The following is a 21,280-nucleotide window of genomic DNA, read 5'->3' on the forward strand; positions in this document are numbered from 1 at the left end:
TTGAAATGAATCTCTGAGGACCAAATGTTGATTGTTGATGAAGATGATTCATTTGAGATGAAGGGAGAACAAAACCCTAATTGATTGTTTCTTGCACTGATGAGTGATCTCTTGATTAAATCCTGCTGAGTCACTAGTAACAAACACAAACTATGCAATTTGTTAGAGATGCAAATGATGCATATGCAATGATATGAGGTGGTATCTTAGGTCAAAAATTGGGGTATGACAGATGCCCCTATTTAAGTTTCTTCAACCTGAGACATGAAGATTGAAAATCTTCGTTTTGATAGGGTGGAAGAGACTTAAATATCAGAAGACGCGAATTTTGGACCTAAGATACCAAAATTGCGAATGATGCAAAGATATTTTTACCGAGGGATATCAAAAACTGACTCCACTGGGGACAAGAGATCGAGAAGGATGTCTCAATCCGTTTTAGGAAGAGAATCCGTTTTTTCTTTTCGGGAAAGCAAGTGTATGCTTCACCGGGGAATGATAGCTTTGTAAGAAAAGCTTACCTATCGACATTATCGACTATCAGCATGGGGATAGACTTGTTTAATAATGCGAAGGTGAAAGGTATGAAACTGTATTACCGACTATCAACATTGTGATAGACTTGACAAGGTAAATACGTCTCAAAGGTTCGGTTAATATTACCGACTATCAGCATGGTGATAGACATGTTAAATAATATAACCAGAACAAAAAGTTACCGACTACCAGCCTCGTGATAGTGGTTTTGAAGACATGATCAATTATCATCCGAGTGATAAAATGATTCTGGAGACTTTGTTAGGGAAATTACTGGTTATTCAGCCTTGTGAACAGTAATAAGGCCCTGATTGTCAAATGGTCTTCATGATTGATTTCCTAGAGAGGAAAAATCTTTTGAAAGAAACATTAACTGCTCAGATGATGAGGCTATTGTTTATGGTTCGTTTTTTTACGACTCTGTTTGGGGAATCGGAATTTGAATCTTTGGTGAAGACAATGTTCTATCCATGAATGAATTGGAAAGAGACAGTCAAACAAGACTTTGTACCCATGAGGAATGAACTCAACTGGGGATTTTCTCCTTTGTTTTGAGAGGAGAAACTAAAGCAACATTCTTCCACGAGGAATGATCTCAGTGGGGAACTGGAGAAAGAAAGGATGTTATTTCTGCTTATGGGTGACAACCTACTGGAGAGATGACACGCCCATACTTGTTTCTTTTTTTCTTTCTTTTTTTTTTCTTTTCTTTCTCTTCCTTTTTTTTTTTGGGATAGATATATCCTAAACAAGTGATTTTAAAACAGATATTGAAAAAAATGCAAGAATGCATAAATGATGCAAATATGTATGAATGATGAATGTCATGAATGTCGCATGCATGCTGACGATACTGACAGACAAGGAAGTATATACTGGAGAAGGACCGACGTCGCAATACAACCAGATACTTGGCAAATGTTTTTCAACTCGTTGTAGATAGCACGGGTGATGAATGGTGCTGCATGTTTTAAACTTCTCTGGGGAAGATGAGCAATTTTTCTCACTGAGATGGAAGAATCTTCTTTACTGGAGATGGAAAATCTTCGACACTGGGGATAGAAGACCTTCTTCACTGGGGATAGAAGAGCTTTTCCTATCATAATCTTTGATTCATCCTACGGAGATAGCTGTTGATGTTCCTTCTGTTGTTCACAACTCAAAGGAAAGTTTCGCTTTTATTTTGAAAAAGAAAAGTAAATTCATTTAAAACTTTTTTTTCTTTTTTTTTTTCAAAAACGAATAACACAGTTAAAGTGTCATTTTGCAAGCTAAAAGAAATTAGAGATTGCAAACAAATGGGCACAAGGCTCAAATTTATTTAATAGGATGGTAATCAGCTAAAGGCGTGATTCCATAGAGTATTTACAAAAGTTGGAAATGGTAATTATGCGGAAAAGGCTACATTGAAAGCAATAACCACTATTCCCCCTAACAACTTTGAGTTCCAACTGTGCCTGTCGCTTCAGATTGGCGATGATTTGATCGTAGATCCTTTGATGGAAAAGACGATTCAGGTGACGAAGTACAGGCTGATGCAGTTACTTTGTCATTATTCCTTAAGTTTTGCCTAGATTGCCCTTTCAGGTTTTCAATCTACCAGGATGAATTTTTTTGTTTAATGTCTCTAATTTTTTCCTGGACCGCCCTTTCGGGTTTTCAATCCACCGAGACGCTCATTTTTGCCTAAGTCGCCCTTTGCGGGTTTTCAACTTACCGAGCTGTTTTTTTTTTTTTTGATTTTTTTAGACAAAGTATTTCTTGACTGCATCAGCATTCACAGGATGTGGGAGTTCATCACCATCCATGGTTACAAGAGTCATGGCGCCGCCAGAAAATGTTCTTTTGACAACATACGGGCCTTCGTAATTAGGAGACCATTTGCCCCTAGAATCTGGCTGAAAAGACAAGATCTTTTTAAGCACGAGGTCGCCTTCTTGGAATTCACGAGGTCAAACCTTTTTGTTGAAGGCGTGTTTCATCCTTGCTTGGTATAACTGTCCATGGCATAGAGCAGTCATACGTTTTTCTTCGATTAAGTTCAACTGATCGTATCTGTTTTGACACCATTCAGCCTCTGATAACTTAGTCTCCATGAGGACTCTCATTGATGGGATTTCAACTTCTACGGGGAGCACAGCTTCCATGCCGTATACTAGAGAAAAGGGAGTTGCTCCTGTTGAAGTACGCACTGAGGTACGGTACCCATGTAAAGCAAATGGCAGCATTTCATGCCAGTCTTTGTAAGTGACGACCATTTTCTGGACGATCTTCTTAATGTTCTTGTTGGCGGCTTCAACGGCGCCATTCATTTTTGGTCTGTAAGGAGAAGAGTTATGATGCTCAATCTTGAATTCCTCACATAATTCTTTCATCATCTTGTTGTTCAAATTTGAACCATTATCAGTAATGATCTTGCTGGGAACACCATATCGGCAAATGATGTTATTCTTGATAAACCTCACAACCACTTGTCTTGTAACATTGGCGTAAGATGCTGCTTCGACCCATTTGGTGAAGTAATCAATAGCTACCAAGATGAAACGATGACCGTTTGAAGCTTTTGGTTCGATCATTCCGATCATGTCGATACCCCACATGGAGAAAGGCCATGGAGATGAGAGAACGTTGAGTAGAGTCGGTGGCACATGGATCTTATCTGCGTAGATCTGGCACTTGTGACATCTCTTCACGTGTTTACAACAATCAGATTCCATTGTCAACCAATAGTATCCTGCTCTTAAGATCTTTTTGGACATTGCATGCCCATTTGAATGAGTTCCAAAGGACCCTTCATGCACTTCATGCATTAACAAGTCTGCTTCGTGTCTGTCCACGCATCTGAGCAAAACCATGTCGAAATTTCTTTTGTATAGCACATCTCCGTTCAGGAAGAAACTGCCAGAAAGTCTCCTTAGAGTTTTCTTATCTTTGTTTGATGCCCCAAGCGGGTACTCTTGAGTTTGAAGGAAGCGTTTGATGTCGTGGAACCACGGTTTATCATCGATGACTGCTTCAGTTGCAAACACATAGGCGGGCCTTTCAAGGCGCGTGATTCTGACTTTAGGCGTATCGTTCCAATGATTGACTTTGAACATGGAAGATAGAGTAGCCAAGGCGTCTGCCATTCGATTCTGATCTCGAGGTATATGATGCAATTCAACCTTGTTGAAGAAAGTCAACAGACGTCTTGCATAATCTCTGTAGGGAATCAAGCCAGGGTGGTAAGTTTCCCATTTGTCTTTGATTTGGTTGATCACGAGGGCTGAATCTCCATATATGTCGAGGATCTTGATCCTTAAATCAATGGCTTCTTCGAGACCCATGATACAAGCTTCATATTCTGCGATGTTGTTGGTGCAATCAAATAGCAATCTGGCGGAGAATGGGATATGAGTACCCTTGGGAGTGATGATGATTGCCCCAATTCCATTGCCAAAAGCGTTTACAGCTCCATCAAAACTCAGTCTCGCGGCAACAGACAAAACTCAGTTTCTCTCTCGATTGTTCACTCTCACCGTGAACAACAACAATAGCAACTCGATTTCACTCTTCTCACGGTGAACAACAAAGACGGCGGCTCTCTTTCTCAGAACAACAATACTCAGCCAACTTCTCTCGGTTTCACGGTGGCTATGGAGGCACACATCGATGAGAACAACTTAAGTCCTTACTCGATTTTACAAACAGAAGTGAAATCCAGGTATATTTTCTCAATTTGTTTGTAATTTCGGTAGCAACAGTGAATCATACTCTCTCTACTTTTGATTTTCAGAATATACACAATCAATAAAGAACAGCAAAAATTGAGTGTGAAAGTAGAAGTGACTTACTTGCGGCAAGGAGGTTTTTGCCGGATTTTGTTCAGGTACGTATCAATTTTTTTCTGAGTTATTGTTGCGTTATTCTGAACCTTGAATTGTTGCTGTTGTTTTTGAATCGGTGGTTGCTGAAGCTTTAATTCTGAACCAGTGTTTCTGTTACGCTTTGAATCCGCTAATTGTTTGTTTCTATGCTGAATTTGCGAATCAAAACTGCTTCTGAATTGTTGTTGTTGATGCTGAGTTTTTGCTTTGAGTTGTTGTTGCAGCAAGTTTGTGGATTGAAGTTGTTGTGTGAACGATGCGTGGACACGGGGCTGTATCTGGAGGTATGGCTTTGATCCTCCTTTCTCTTTTTCTGGAAATTTCAGATGGTGTTATTGAAGAACACCTTCAAACTGTTGTGGAACAGCCTTGAGTTGTTGTTACTAACAATCCCTTTTTTTGAAATTGTTGTAGGCTTTTGATGAAGGTGATGCCATAACACCTCTCTTTGGATTGCTTCAAGACTTGAAGATGGACTTCAAGTTGGAACTCTCCACACCAAGGTATGAAGAATTTCTTCTTCACTCTCTTCAAACCATGGAACTTTGTGACTAGGAATTCTCACTTCTCAAGTGATTTTCTTTGGTTTGAAGAATTGCTTCTTCTTGCCAAGAAACTTGAAAACTATGAGAGAAGAGGGAGAAGTGAGAAAGCAAGTAGTTTTAGTTGCTTTGGTGTGATTTTCTTCAATGAGAGAACTTCCTATTTATAGGCAAAGTTAAGGGAGTGTTTGGCAATTGGTAATCTTGATTGGCAAGTTTCAATCATTGCAAGATAAGAAAAAGAATATATTCTTCATCATTGCAAGAATAAAAAGAAAGAATAAGAATATTCTTATGCAAAGATATTTTTCATGATATAAGCCATGTGTGTAAATTTTTATGTCATTTTATGATATCTCTAAGTTGCATAATTTTATGACATAAAAATCTCTCTTTGGCTTTCTTTGACTTTTGCTAATTTCACCCCTCTTTTTGTTTCTTTTTTTTCATGTTGCATGAGGACCTTGAAGAAAAGCATGAAGAAATTTGATCTTGAAGAATGAAGACTTGAAGAATTCAAGAATTGCATTTGAAGTTTTATTTTTTTCTTTTCCTTGTAATTCCAACTTTGTATGAATGAAACTTTGTATTCTTGCAAATGAATGGAATTTTGTAATTCTTGAATTTTGGATAAAGTCCACTTGTAATTCATTTGAAATTTAGAACTTTGTTCATGTAAAGAATTCCATTTGTAAATGCTTGAATTTATTTTAGAACTTGAATGAACATGAAGTTCTAATGTTCTTGAATGTACTTGAATGGAATTTGCAAGTTTGAATGATCCATGGTAATTCTTGAATAGGAGTGGTAGAATACCTTTGAGCTAGTGAGAAACTTGAATTTCAAGTATTGAAAAGTGTTCCTGTACCATGAATTTTGAAATGATATTGGACTTGAAATCCTTAAATTCACGATCTTGAATAATCACTTGAAATTATATTTCAACAAATGGACTAAAAAGATATTCTCTTGCAAATTTCATGAATGATTCAAACTTGTATCATCTTTCAAATAATCCATAAGAAACAATTTTCTTTACCATGACGAATCCATAGGCCAAAATCTTGAAATAGATTCCAATCAAAACTCTTGAATCACACAAATGGATATGGCGCACTTTATTTGAAGATGATTGAAACCTTTGAGTGACTTCCTGGGGATTTTTAGGGTTTCCCAAATGTGATCCCTGATTTCAGTCCCTGATAGTTCAGAACCCTAATTCTGATGATTTGAAATTTCACTGTTGATCAATCCTTGTATAGGAGATGTCTTGAGCCAATGGATTAGGCCAAAATGATGCACTTGGGGTCTTGAAGTCATGTCCCAAGTCATTAGGTCAAATCCTGAGCAAAAGTCAAGAGTATGTTAACTTCAGTCAAAACCCTAACTTGGTTGATTCAGAGCCTTTGAGCTTGTTGAAATGAATCTCTGAGGACCAAATGTTGATTGTTGATGAAGATGATTCATTTGAGATGAAGGGAGAACAAAACCCTAATTGATTGTTTCTTGCACTGATGAGTGATCTCTTGATTAAATCCTGCTGAGTCACTAGTAACAAACACAAACTATGCAATTTGTTAGAGATGCAAATGATGCATATGCAATGATATGAGGTGGTATCTTAGGTCAAAAATTGGGGTATGACAGTTTGTAATAAGGAGCTTGATCTGGATATCCATATAGTCTGAAGCAGAAAGGCTTAATGTGTCCAAATCTTCCACAGTAATGACATCTCCATCTTTGAAACTTTCTCTTCATTTCACCTTTCTCGTGATGTTGAGTCACATGTTTTGACATCGGCTTCGACATCTCAGCTTCAGGCTTAGTTCTGCTACTATCTTGGACATATTTCTTTGCACTAACAAATCCTATACCAGACATATCTCTTGAAATTTTCCAACCTGCAAGATCTCCTCCAACATATCCGTGCCACTGTTCAACATTTTTACTGATTTTGACATCTGATCAAGTTTGGATTGTAGCAGGATAATTTCACCATTCAGTTCAGATATAGTTTCATTAAGCTCTTTGTTATTAGCTTCCAACTGGGCTATGTATTTCTTCTGCTTTTCACCTTGTTGACATACTTCAGCACTTCTGATACACAGCTTTCTGTAAGAAATTGCCAGTTCTTCAAAGGTTAGCTCATCTTCACTAGCATCTTCATCAGAATTGCAAACTCCAGTAAGGGCTGTGACATGTTTGGCTGATTCTTCTTCAAAATCACTCTCAGAATCTTCATCAGACCAGGAGACTGACAATCCTTTCTTTTGTTTCTTGAGATAAGTAGGGCATTCAGCTCTAATATGTCCATACCCTTCACATCCATGACATTGGATCCCTTTGTTGTGGTTGTACTTTTCTTCTGGTTTAACTCCTCTGCCAGAGTCATAAGATCTATTGATGTCAGATGAGATGTTCTGGACATTAGGTCTTGACTTCTGATGCATCCTTCTCATAATTTTGTTGAATTGTTTACCAAGCATAGCTATAGATTCAGATACATTCTCTTCTCTACTTTCCTTAACTTCTTCTTGAGAGTTGGACACAAAAGCTATGCTTTTGTTCTTCTTTTCAGAATTTTCATTGATTCCCATCTCAAAGGTTTGAAGGGATCCAATTAACTCCTCTACCTTCATTTTGCTGATATCCTGTGCCTCTTCTATAGCTGTAACTTTCATATCAAATCTCTTAGGTAGGGATCTGAGGATTTTCCTCACCAACTTTTCATCAGACATTTTTTCTCCCAAAGCTCCTGAGGTATTAGCAATATCGAGTAAATTCATATGAAAATCCTTAATACTTTCATCATCCCTCATCCTTAGATTTTCAAATTTTGTAGTTAGCAGTTGAAGTCTTGACATCTTCACTTTGGAGGTGCCCTCATGAGTAGTCTTTAGGATATCCCAGACATCTTTGGCTAGTTCACACTGGTGAACCAGTCTGAATATATTTTTGTCAATTCCATTGAATAAAGCATTTAGAGCTTTAGAGTTGCCAAGCGCCAATGCCTCTTCATCTTTGTCCCAATCTTCCTCTGGTTAAAGAGTTTTGTTGCCATCTTTATCAGTAATAACAGGATGTTCCCATCCTTTGTTCACAGCTCTCCATGCTTTGCTGTTCACGGATTTCAGAAAAGCCACCATGAGAGGTTTCCAATAATCATAATTAGAGCCATCCAGAATGGATGGTCTCATTATAAATCCACCACCTTCTTTGTCCATCGAACCAGAAAATACTTTCCCTAGATCTCACCCAGTAAAAACAGGCAGGGTGCCTGCTCTGATGCCAATTGAAATTCTGGACTCAGACACGCGATGTCTTACAGGATGTCACGACATCATTATTTGAATGTTTTTAACCAAATGAACAAAGTGTAAACAGAAAACAACACAGAAAAATTGTTAACCCAGTTCGGTGCAAACACACCTACATCTGGGGGCTACCAAGCCAGGGAGGAAGTCCACTATAAGTAATATCAATTCAAGGTAATACAACTCAATATTACGCCTTTCACTTAATATCTACCCAATGCAACTTCAATCTAAACAACTTAGACCAGAGGTCCTACTCACTCCCCCTCAATCACAGCAGTGATGAAGAACCAACAAACTAATAACATAAGAAGACACTCTTCAAAAACACAACTTGATCTTGCTTAAAAGCTCTAATCAAGTACAATAGTACTCTTGCTTAAAAGCTTTGAGTACTTCTACAACTCAAAACAAAAACGCCTAGACCAAGACAATCATCATGATGATTGTTTGGCTTACAAGAAAACTAACTCAAAAAGACAGCAAACTTCTGGACGGCAAACCCTGAAAAAACAAAAAACTCCACGTCCAGCAGCTTCCTCAAATGTTATAAATAATCTTGCAACAGCTGGGCCTTGGATCCAATATTAGTTTTAAACCTAATTAAGACCAATTCCATAAAGCAAAGATCCTATGAATAACCATCGCATAAAGCTGTTCTGAAACAAATCAATATCCAAAGTTTCCAAAAGAGGCGCGCAAAGTCTTAACAGATCAAAAAATAAAACACAGCAGCTTCGGATGTCATGACATCGGTCTTGACATCAGGTAAAAGCCTGCACAATAAAAACTTCAAAACAATGCAAGTCATGACACCAGGTTTGACATGATAAAGACACTATTTGTTTTACCAAAAAATACAGCCAATCAATAACATCTACAGTTGCCCAGGGGCAATAGGCACTTACGAATGGGTTGTGATGCCTTTTGGTTTGAAAAACGCTGGGGCAACTTATCAAAGAGCAATGAATTCTATATTTCATGATTTTATAGAAACATTCATGCAAGTGTATATAGATGACATTGTGGTAAAATCTACCTCGGGTATGAGTCATCTCGATCATCTGAGCCAATCATTCGAAAGAATGAGGAAATATGGCTTGAAGATGAACCCCCTTAAATGTGCTTTCTTTGTGCAGGCAGGTGATTTCTTGGGGTTCGTAGTCCACAAAAAAGGGATAGAAATTAACCAGAACAAGACGAAAGCCATTAGGGAAACCAAGTCCCCATCCACGAAGAAAGAACTACAATCATTATTGGGTAAGATAAATTTCTTAAGGAGATTTATCTCTAACTTGAGTGGACGCACGCAAGCTTTCTCACCTCTACTTCGGCTTAAGCAAGGAAAATTCGAATGGCGTGCTGAACATCAAGAAACTTTCGATCAGATAAAGCAATACTTGACTTGTCCACCAATTCTGTCTCCCCCAAATGGGAAGAAGCACATGCGCCTATACATTTCAGCATCAGATAAAACAATAGGCAGCATGCTTGCCCAGGAGGATGAGAATGGCATCGAGAGAGCCATTTATTACTTAAGTAGAGTACTCAATGATGCAGAGACTAGATATACTGATATAGAAAAACTCTGCCTTTGTTTGTATTTCTCCTGTATCAAACTTAAGTATTATATAAAGCCAGTTGATGTTTACGTTTCATCTCATTGTGATGTTATTAAACATATGTTATCTAAGCCAATACTACATAGTCGAATTGGCAAGTGGGCTTTGGCCCTTACTGAATATTCATTAATATTTCAGCCTCTCAAGGCAATGAAAGGTCAAATTGTGTCAGACTTCATTGTCGACCATGCGGGGGTTGAGAATCATCAGCATTATGTGGACTTAAAACCTTGGAAGTTATACTTCGATGGTTCAACGCATAGAGAGGGTACTGGGGTTGGAATATTGATAATTTCTCCTGATGGAATTCCAACAAAGCTCAAGTTTAAAATCGAAGGTCCATTATGCTCCAACAATGAAGCTGAATACGAAGCATTAATTGCTGGACTTGAGGCTTTGTTAGAATTGGGGGCAACCAGAGTCGAAATTAAAGGAGACTCCGAATTGGTCATCAAACAATTGACAAAGGAGTACAAGTGTATCAAAGAGAATTTGATCATGTATTTTGTCATCGCAAATAGGCTACTCAAGAAATTCGAATATGTGGAATTAAAACACGTATCAAGGGTGAATAACCAGGAAGCAAACGACTTGGCACAATTAGCTTCAGGATATAAAGTATCAAAAGAAAAGTTGGAGGAATTGATTGAAGTAAGAGGAAGAGCAATGTTTACTAAACTTTCGCCAAGTGATCTAGAGAACTCACAATTGGGTTATGCCAACAAAGAACAATTCGAAGTACTAAATATAGACTCGTTGGCAGACACAGATTGGAGGAGTCCAATTATTAACTACCTAAAAAACCCTTCGACGGATACAGACAGGAGAATCAAGTATAGAGCATTGTCATATTTTTTGATGGGAAATGAATTATTCAAGAAAACTCCTGAAGGGGTATTGTTGAAATGCTTGGGTGAAGCAGAAGCATATTTGGCTCTGTCGAACGTACATAGTGGGGCATGTGGTGCACATCAAGCAGGGCACAAAATGAAATGGCTCTTTTTTCGTTATGGGATGTATTGGCCTTCGATGTTAAAGGATTGCATAGAGTTTGCGAAAGGGTGCCAAGAGTGCCAAGAACATGCAGGTATCCAACACGCTCCAGCAAACGAATTAAGTACGATAGTAAAACCATGGCCTTTCAGGGGATGGGCATTAGATTTGATTGGAGAAATTCACCCCAAGTCATCTAAAGGTCAAAGGTACATTTTGGGAGGAATAGACTATTTCACAAAATGGGTCGAAGCAATACCACTGGCAAATGTGGATCAAGAGGCTGTGATTGAGTTTATTCAGAAACACATTATATATAGGTTTGGAATCCCAGAAAGTATAACAACTGATCAGGGATCAGTCTTTACTGGACGAAAAATGCAAGACTTTGCCAGAGAAATAGGTTTCAAGTTATTTACTTCTACACCTTATTACGCCCAAGCAAATGGACAGGTTGAAGCAGCAAACAAAATAATAATTGGCCTTATTAAGAAACATGTGGGAAAGAAACCTAAGAATTGGCATAAGACTTTAGATCAAGCACTCTGGGCTTGTCGGACATCTCCAAAAGAAGCCACAAATACAACTCCTTTCCAGTTGACGTTTGGACATGATGCAGTACTCCCAATTGAGATATGTTTGCAATCGGTAAGAATACAAAGACAAGCAGACATTCCTCCCAACGTATACTGGGAGTTAATGATGAATGAGTTAGTAGATTTGGACGAAGACAGACTTCGAGCACTGGAAATGATAAAAAGGCAAAAGGAAAGAGTGTCCAGAGCATATAATAAAAAGGTGAAAGGTAAAACTTTTGTTAATAATGACTTAGTTTGGAAAGTTATTTTACCTATAGATCGAAAGAATCAGGCACTTGGTAAATGGTCCCCACATTGGGAAGGACCCTTTCGAATCTTGAAAGTATTCTCGAACAATGCTTACGAAATTGAAGAATTAGCAGAAGATCGTAGGATCTTAAGAGTAAACGGGAAATATTTGAAGAGATATAAACCAAGTATGTACGAAGTAAGGATTGCAAAAACGTAGATACTCAGGGTACTACGAAAAGCCAAAATGGTCAGGCATGTGTCAAAACATATACGCTACGTTGATCATAATGGCTTTGCGATCAGAATAAATTTTAAATGGAAGGAAAAGAGTCTAAGGAGACACCAAAAGTATTTTTCATTTAAAAGCATGGAAGTACATGCATTACAAGGGATCCAAAGAACAGGATCCAAGATTACAAAAAAAAAGGCATATAAATAAAAAAAAAAACCTAAGGAAAAAACTAGCTAGTTGATCCTTTGGTCCAAGCCTTCCAAGGACAGCACAGGCGAAGGTTCAGCTTCGAACATATCCCTGGCTCCAGAGTCACGCATCCGCCTCACTACACCTTTCTTTAGGAAAATGTAACTGAGGAGTCTCCCGTAGGGAAGACAAGTCACACTCCCTCGACGGTCAACACCGATAGAGACAGCTTTAACAAGTCCTTTAAAGATCATTAAAGGAATGTTAATTTTCTTCCCTCGAAGACCACAGAGGATAAACTCCAAGTCTTCAACCATGATGTTGTTTTCATCGATCCGCCGAGGTTGGAAGTTCCCCACGAGCATCTGGTGCCAGATCCTGATGACTTTGGCACTGAAGCGATCGTTGTCCATAAGAGTTCTCAACATGAGATGAGTAGTCATGCTGAAATTGTTGTCATCAAAAGTTGCACCAGAGTTATTGCATTTTATTAGGTTGGCAATAGTGGTGGGAGTGATGCTGAGACGAGCGTGTCGGATTTCAGAATCAATGGTGGTCCTACCTTCAGGATCTATGCGTAAAGACGCATTCATCCAGAATTCTGCCACCATGTTGGGATAGATAGCACCCTCCAAGACTTCTTCAAAATAGAAGTCCAGTTCTTGGTTGACAAAGAGGTTTTCGATATTGATAAAATGACGAACAAGTTCATCCTCAGAGAGTCTGAACTCGCCTCTGATGAGGGCTTTGATGTTGTTAAAGGAGAGAGTTTCAGCCATTGCAAGATAAGAAAGGTGTTCTGAGAGAGAAGTTGTGTGTTTTCTTTTTCTGTGTTTGGTTTGGAGAAAAAGCGCATGAATGAAGAAGATGAAGAAATAGGAATGAAAGGTTGTGTAGAAGTGCAAGACCAAGTATTTAAAGGTTTAACGGAAACCCTTTTTAAATCTTTTGGGTAAAATCCAAGGAACACGTGGCGGCTGGTGATTTAATCCAACGACGGTCGAATAAAGTTAGCTTCACTCCTAGTATGTAGGAGTAATGATCAAGAAGTAAGGTTAAAACGTGGGAATGTAAGTTATGAGAAGACATCTTTGAAAATGACAAGACGTTTCGGAAACAGGGTCATCAATGATTATGACGTTAGTCAGCAGTCTTGGAACTCTCAAAGATCAATAAAGAACGAAATCTTATAATGACAAGAAACGCCTATTTCTATTGACTCTCGAAACAGACATTTATTGGGGGCAATTTGTTAGCTGAAGATTTCGTTTTGTAGTATTTGTCCTTCGAAGAAGTAGAAAATCGAAGGAAAGATGGTTACTGATGGCCATCCCTTAAAAATAAAAGAATGGCTACTGATGGTCATGCTTTGAGAGTAAAGATTTCTAAGTTCGCTATGAAGATAATGAATACTGAAAGCTAGTGAAAAGTATGTGTCTTCGGGGACTTAGACAAATTTATAAATATATTCAAGTATTACTACTTAGCGTGTTTTTTTCGTAATGTTTGTTTAATACACTGCCACGCGTCGAAGACAGACTCAGGCGGGAAGATTTGAAATTCGAAGACGGTTTTGTAACTGTCCAAGTAACAGATGGCATCGCTAGAAGTTCTTATGAGAAACGTGGCAGCAGATTAGTATAGGACCGTTAAGGTCGAAACTAGTATAAATAGGAGTCTTGATGTTAGGATTCTGTGTGTTCATTTTGTACAAATCACTCACATATTTACTCAAGTATCAAGCGTTAAGAGAAAGAGTTCACTGAGAAAATGTACGTATGACACCACCACTTTAATACATGTGTATTATCTTTTGTTTTAAATATCTTCCAGAATTACTGCATTTCGTTTACTTCTTGCCATTTACATTTCTGTATCTTTACTTTAATGTCATTTACTTTCGAATTACTTTCATGTTATTTACTTTCAAAGTCTTTAACATTTCTGCAGTTTAAGATTCTTTACGTTTCAATAGTCCTTTTAATTTTCTATGTTATGTTACTTATCTTTTCGCTGAAGTCACATTTATATATAACAAAGTGATTGTCAAGACTATTTGTTCTTTAATCGAACAACGCTTATTGAAGAAGACAAATAATGAATATGGTTCGAATGAACGTTGATGACAATCTTCTTGACTATGTGTCCTAGGATCAATCTAGTCGATCCTGCGAGTAACCAAATCATATTTATTATAGTTTGGAAGACTAGCGGTTGTTTACCGGAAATCACCGTAAACAGGGGCGTAGGCCCCGATGTATGTTCTTTCCTACTTAGCGGAAGAGAAATGATTGAGGCGTAGGCCTCGGTGTATTTCTTAACCGCTATTTAGAGAAACGATTGTGGCGTAGGCCTCGATGTGCATTCTCTAAATATTAAAAAAAAACTCTGTATTTCTTAACCGCTATTTAGAGAAACGATTGTGGCGTAGGCCTCGATGTGCATTCTCTAAAATATTAAAAAAAAACTCTTTTTTGGTATGATCTAAGTCACAAATAAATTCCCTTAAAAAATACCCAACCAAAAACATTTAAAATGCTTAATAAAGGCTCAGATTTAAAACAAAGTAAGGAAGTGATGCGAAGCCTTGTAGTGGGTTTTGTCATCATAGAATTACAATAAAAGACACAAACCAAAGTTCATTTTCTTTTGCCTTGTTAGGCACCTAAGAACAAGTTAAGTCATTTCCAAAAGTAGGCGTATAAGTCTCCAAAGGTCGAGCATCGTGGATTGTGACCTTAACCGCTGTTCAACTAAAAAACACAAAACAAATGGAAACTATGGAGCCGAACTACGGTCGCTCTGATTCCTTGTAAGGGATACGTAGGCATTGGGTCGCGGGGCCTAAGCGAGCACACTTGTAAATAATTCCTTCTTTTCCCCGTATTTCTTTTGCATGCATTCGCATTTAGGTTTTAGACATTAGACACCCTTTAGATAGAAACAAACATAGGTGGATACCATCGAGTACGATGGGCGTGAGGGGTGCTAACACCTTCCCCTTGCGTAACCGACTCCCGTACCCTGTTCTCTGGTCGAAAGACCTCGTTCTTATTCTGAGTTAGGTTTCCTGGTATTCCTTTCCCTTATGGGATAAATATATTGGTGGCGACTCTGATCCATTTTTCGCGGTAGCGACAATCCCAACCAAGAAAAGGCGCACTAATCCGAAGCATAGAGCTCACCCAATCCCAAAGCCGAGTAGCAAACTTGCAAGAAAAAAATAAATGTTGAGAGGATTCCTCATCTTCATTGCAAAGGTTACACCGAGACGGGAAAGCAAAACCTCTTCTTTTCCATTGATCGTCTGATGGATTCTTATTATGTAACAATTTCCAAACCATGCAAAACTGTGAGGGAGGGATTGATTTTGACCGAATCCAACGCCACCACTCCAGAGGAGTCCCTTTACGCCTTTTGAAATCGTAACACATTTTAGAGGAAAGATCACCATACGACGAATGCATCCGAACATGAGTATCCGGCCTAAGGTCATGAGGAATCTGATACTTAATGATGCGCTGCTGAATAGGAAAAGGAATGGGAGAAGCAACAAGAGAAAAGTCCCAAACACCATTCACAATAATATTACTTACCTTTTGATCTACTAAAGCGTGGCTGTCATCAACCTCCAAAAATAATGGCTCCTGCACCAACTGTCGAACCAATGGCTTATAGATTTTCCATTACCCAAGCACCAAACAGAATTCTCCATCACAATGTTCAATTCAGAATTAATACTAGACCAAAGAGAAGAGAAAATGTGGTGAGTGATGAACTTACCGTTTCGAAAAGTTATGCGCCTTAACAAAACAGCCCAAGCATCAGAAGAATTAATAAGACCCCACACTAGCTTCAAGTTGAGCGCTTCATTAAGCTTTACAAGAGGTCGAAGACCTAAACTGCCTTCGGCTAAAGGAGTGCACATTTTCTTCCAAGCAACCGTAATGACTTTAATTTTAGAGGAATCCCCACTCCAAATGAAACGCTTAATCGCACTCTCAATCTCCCTAATAAGAGATAAAGGCCAAGCATATATTGCCATAGTGTGAGTTAACATACTTTGAATGACCGACTTCACAAGCTCCACTCTACCGGCGAAGGACAACAAAGAACCTTTCCAAGCAGTCAATTTGTGAATAGCTTTGTTCGCAATAGGCCGCAAATACACCGCCTTAGGTTTACCTTTGAAAATCGGAACTCCGGGGTAAACAAAAGGAAATGTACCGATTTTGAAATCCGACATCTCCGACAAAATATTACTCCTGGAATCCAACATGGCACCGCAGAAAATAAAGGACTTGTTGTAATTAACTTGCTGTCTCGAAACAGCCTCGTAATCTTTGAAAACATAACTGAGAGTTTTAATGTTAGAGAGCTTGCCTTTGCAGAAAAGAAGAATGTCATCAGCATATAAAATGTGCGACGGGACAATGGCATTGTGAGGCCCCTTGGAGAGCTCAAGCTTATTCGAGTTGACAAGGAAAGTTAACTTCCTACTCAAAACTTCTTCTGCAAGACAGAAAAGGAGAGGCGAGAGCGGGTCCCCTTAACGAACACCTCGAGAGCAAGTGAAATAACCTCTGAGAATACCATTAATATTTACTGACATATGGGTTGAATGCAGGATACTGAGAATCCAAGAACAAAACTTAGCATTAAAACCAAACTTCTGAAAAAATTTAATAAGAAAATCCCAACTCAGGGTGTCGAAAGCCTTAGAGATGTCCACTTTCATAGCAATATTCCCACACTACGTCTTAGCATCCAGCAAGTTGAAAGCTTCCGAAGCCAACCCAATACAGTCCTGAATATGACGGCCAATTAGCTAATACTTACAACATGTATCAAATTGCAGGAAGTATCAGTTTTTAGTTATGTAGTTGGTTGCTTTTATATATACATATAAAAGAAATGCATACAATAATAACAATGTCTTCATTTTACAATTCCAACACAATATTAATACAATTTTTCTTAATATATCTTTTATTATTTAGTACTCTTTTCTCTTTTATACTCTTTCAATTTTATTTTTTAATGTAATTATTGAAAGATATTTTTGTAAAATTATACATCATTTTTTATAAAATAATAATTAAATCTCTTAATTCATGTGAAATACTTAAAATATTTTATAATTTTATATATATATATATATATATATATATATATATATATATATATATATATATATATATATATATATATTGTTAAATGACTACGTGAGATTATTAAATAAGTTGTATATGCGTTAGAAATTGATTGATACTTACTGCAATATTATATGGTCATGAATAAATGTGGTTGATTTTTAAATTAATTAATTAAGTATGAATTTGTGGGAAATAATAAGTGGAGAATTTTTAGCATCATCTTACTATTTTTTTTTTAGCAATTATCTTAAAAAATATGGGTAGGGGTGACAAAGCGGATGGCATGTCCCGTTTAGTCCCGTCCCATTTAATCCCGTCTAAAAACGGGGCAGGATGGATCAATCTAGGCATCTGAGTTCAAAAGTCAAACTCATCTCGTTTATTATCGAGTTGGTGGGTTGGCGGACTGACCCGCCATTGTTTTCTTTTTTAATTTATAATTTAATTTACTACATAATTTACAAAAATTTTAATTATTACCAAAGAGATCAATAATTTTTTTAACAACTCATAATAGAACTTCAACATATCTTAAATCAAAACAGCTCTAAAAATAAAATAAATAAAGAATAATTACAATAAAAAAAACGAAATAAACTCAAGTACAATAAACAAACGTATATAAATAAATAAATAAATAAATAAACAAACAATACATATCATTCTAATCCTATTTAAAAACTAACTACTAAAAGAACTCAATTAAGAATTTACACAAGACAAACAATGATAACAATTAAACTGCATAAAACACCACAGTGCATAAAATATCATCCTAAATTTGTCACACGTATACACTAATAAAATCATTCTTTTTCTTAAAATCAACATCCACTTCTAAAGAAAACATGTGAGCCAATGTAATGACAACTTAATAATTTTGCATGTCATACAATTGTTCTTTTATTTCAAGCTTTTTCAATCAACACATGTATTAGAAAGTTATCGAAAGAACGTTACAATTATAATTTAATTTGTCTGTATAATTATTTAGAATACAATTCAATCAACATAAACCTAAGAGAATAGTGTTGTTTTTATAGTTAAAGTTGTTTTAATGCTAAGTAAAAAAAAGTTTTAACCAAAAAGTCAATGGGCAAAACCCACCCGCCCTGCATTGACCCACTTTTTAAAACGGGTTAGGCAGGGCGGGCCAACCTAAGGTAAATAGTCGAAAACTTCAACCTAGCCCACAAAAAATGGCGGGTCAAACGGTCCGACCTGACGGACACAACCCGTTTTGCCACCGCTAAATACGTGTTACTCATAGAGAATAGTTTGATTATTTTATTTTAAATATTTAATTAAATTGATTTAATATAATAAAATATTATTTAAATTTTAATAAAATAAAACATTATTAAAATAATTAAGTATGATCAAATATTATTTTAATTTAAATAAATATTAATTAATATAGTTAAAGAGTTAAAAGGTAGTGCACTGACAGTGTAAAATATTTTTACACTATGATCCAATAAAAATTCATCATTTAACCATTCAATATAATTGATTTAAAAATAACAATATGATCTGAGAGTTAACATAATTGCGATTGGTTTACAATGTAAAATAATGGAGAATTTAACATGCCGCCACCAAAAATAAACATGCCAACCCCCCACCCCCACCCTAAAAAAATTCAAGTTTTACCCTTGATGAGTTACACACAATTTCCGGTAGAAGGGATGAAATTTCTGGTATAGACCAAATTTTTGGTACACCCTTACGAAATTTCCGATAAGAGTAAATTTTCGGTAGTTCATTTGAAATTTCTAGTACACCGGAAATTTGAGTTATACTGAAGTTTCCGGTAGGTTATGTATTCAATTTTTTTCAACGGCCGGGATTTAGCCGACATATTTGGAGGGTTCTGATTGCACTGACACATTTGTATGGTCTAGAATACATCACCATTTGTATAATAGGGGGCATATGTTATAGAGAAAAACATATCAAAAAATGTCTCTTCCTCATTATCTGATTAATGTAGAAGTGTATTTCAATGGCTGCAAACTCGCTGATGAAACCAAGATTCCATATGACCCCGAATCCTTTGCCATCTTAAAAGAAACGTTGAATAATTTGCTGTCTGATTCCGATAACAAAAGGGTAAAAAAGGTCGAGTTTTGGGAGGATTGGATTGATACAAATGAAAGGGTGAAATACAACCTAATCGAGTTGAAGAATGATGAAGATGTGAAGGCTATGTGGAAATCATTTTGCCGTAGGATAACTAAAGGTCCGATCGAGTTGGATGCAGAGATCCGAAGATCCCTCGACGACATAATGAAGTGTCTGAAACGTCCAGAGTCATCCAAAAGTGTCTAGGTTTTCATGTTTAGTTGTTTTAGGGTTATGTTTGTTGTACTGTTTTAGGATTATGTTTGTTGTACTATTTCATGTTTAGTTGTTCGAAACATGTAATCGCCAAAATATTATTCAATAAATAAGATTTCCGGGTGTCACAAAATATACATATGATACAACCATAATAAAACAAATCTATATAGGCCCTCCACGACTACGTCGGCTAACCTAGCTAAACCTATATAGACCTCACCATCAGAGTTAACCAAACCCATGAGGCTATCTAGATGAACTACAATAAACTGTAGGATGCGATCCTGATCTCCTGCAGGTGGTGGTGGCGGCTTGGCAAAAACCATGGCATGTGAAGGCCTCAAAACATTAGATGTTGCAGTCGGTGGTATGACCCGAGGGTGTGACACACTATGAAACTACTCCAGATATCCATCCCCGCACAGTCCAAAATGCTGAACCTCAACGGATGTATCCATGACCTCACGGGGAGCTGAGGATATGACTCTAAAACCATATATCAATACCACCAGCTGGAGTATCTGGAATTGGCCAAAGGATACCCTGTACATAACCATATTGGCGTAGACATATCTCAGTCAAGTGTCTAGCCACATGACTCTCCCATCTAATATGCCCTGAATACAAAGTAGATACCTCAAATGGATGATGATGGTGATGAGATGTATATGGTGTCTAGACGACATCCTCTAAGGTCAGAGCATCAAGCCTCCTTCGATACTCCATCAAACCTCCTTGAATGGCTTGCTTGGCCTTCCATTTCCTCGCACATGGCTCAGATGCTGAGGCACGTTGGATCTTTTGCTCACAGATGTGAGGGAAGTGCTCGTATATCCAACATTGCATATATAAATACCATCAAATAAATACACCCAAATAACTAATAAAAACAATCAAAATAATCTAGTATACCTGTAACAGGCTAAGGTAACCAGCAAACTGCCTGGTCTCAGGATGAGAAGCAACGACAAGTGCCGTGTACAACATGGTCAAGGCCGCCATTCCCCAAGCCCAACATGAAGTGTCAAGTGTGCTAAACAGAGATAAGTATCAAACATTAATGTAAATTCCATACTTGTTTGCAAAGAGAGTACATGCCACTAGATGTAACATGTACGCCTTAGCGGCAGCCAGGTACCTATGTGCCTCAATAAACTCCCCATACAACCTCCTCAGCCAAGACATCTGAAGGTGAAAGCCCCAAGTCTCACTAAACTCCTCTAGCACCTTCGCCTCAAATACCTCCAAATCATTCATAACCATGCGCACTGCCGTCACCTGGTCCCTATAGACTGGTGTGGAGAATGTACCAACGACTGGGATGTGAAAGAGAGCGTCGACATCATCTAATGTGACCAGGTCGTCGCCTCGTCCCTATAAACTGGTGTAGAGAATGTACTAGCGACCGGGATATGAAATAGGGAGTCGACATCATCTAAAGTGACCATCATCTCCCCAAATGGAAGATGAAAGGATGATGTCTCCGAGTGCCACCTCTCAACAAAAGCAGATAACAGGGAGGCGTCCAACATGGTTAAGGAGCACCCAACAAATTCCAGCAGATGAAAATTTCCAGTATGACCTTCCAATTCCTGGTATTGTAAAAAAATTTGAAATATCCAGTTGATCACAGAAATTTCGAATTTGTGGAAAATA

The 21,280-nt window shown here is 37.6% G+C and overlaps 1 protein-coding gene across 1 annotated transcript; it reads left to right on the plus strand.

The window, feature by feature from the left end:
* Positions 1 to 19,243: 19,243 nt before the first annotated feature.
* On the plus strand, positions 19,244 to 19,612 carry LOC131598432 (uncharacterized). Its single transcript, XM_058871036.1, has one exon. It carries the CDS (start codon positions 19,244 to 19,246, stop codon positions 19,610 to 19,612), a length of 369 nt encoding a protein of 122 aa, XP_058727019.1.
* Positions 19,613 to 21,280: the final 1,668 nt, after the last annotated feature.

The sequence above is a fragment of the Vicia villosa genome, linkage group LG1, assembly GCF_029867415.1.
Source record: "Vicia villosa cultivar HV-30 ecotype Madison, WI linkage group LG1, Vvil1.0, whole genome shotgun sequence".
Classification (NCBI taxonomy): Eukaryota; Viridiplantae; Streptophyta; class Magnoliopsida; order Fabales; family Fabaceae; genus Vicia; species Vicia villosa.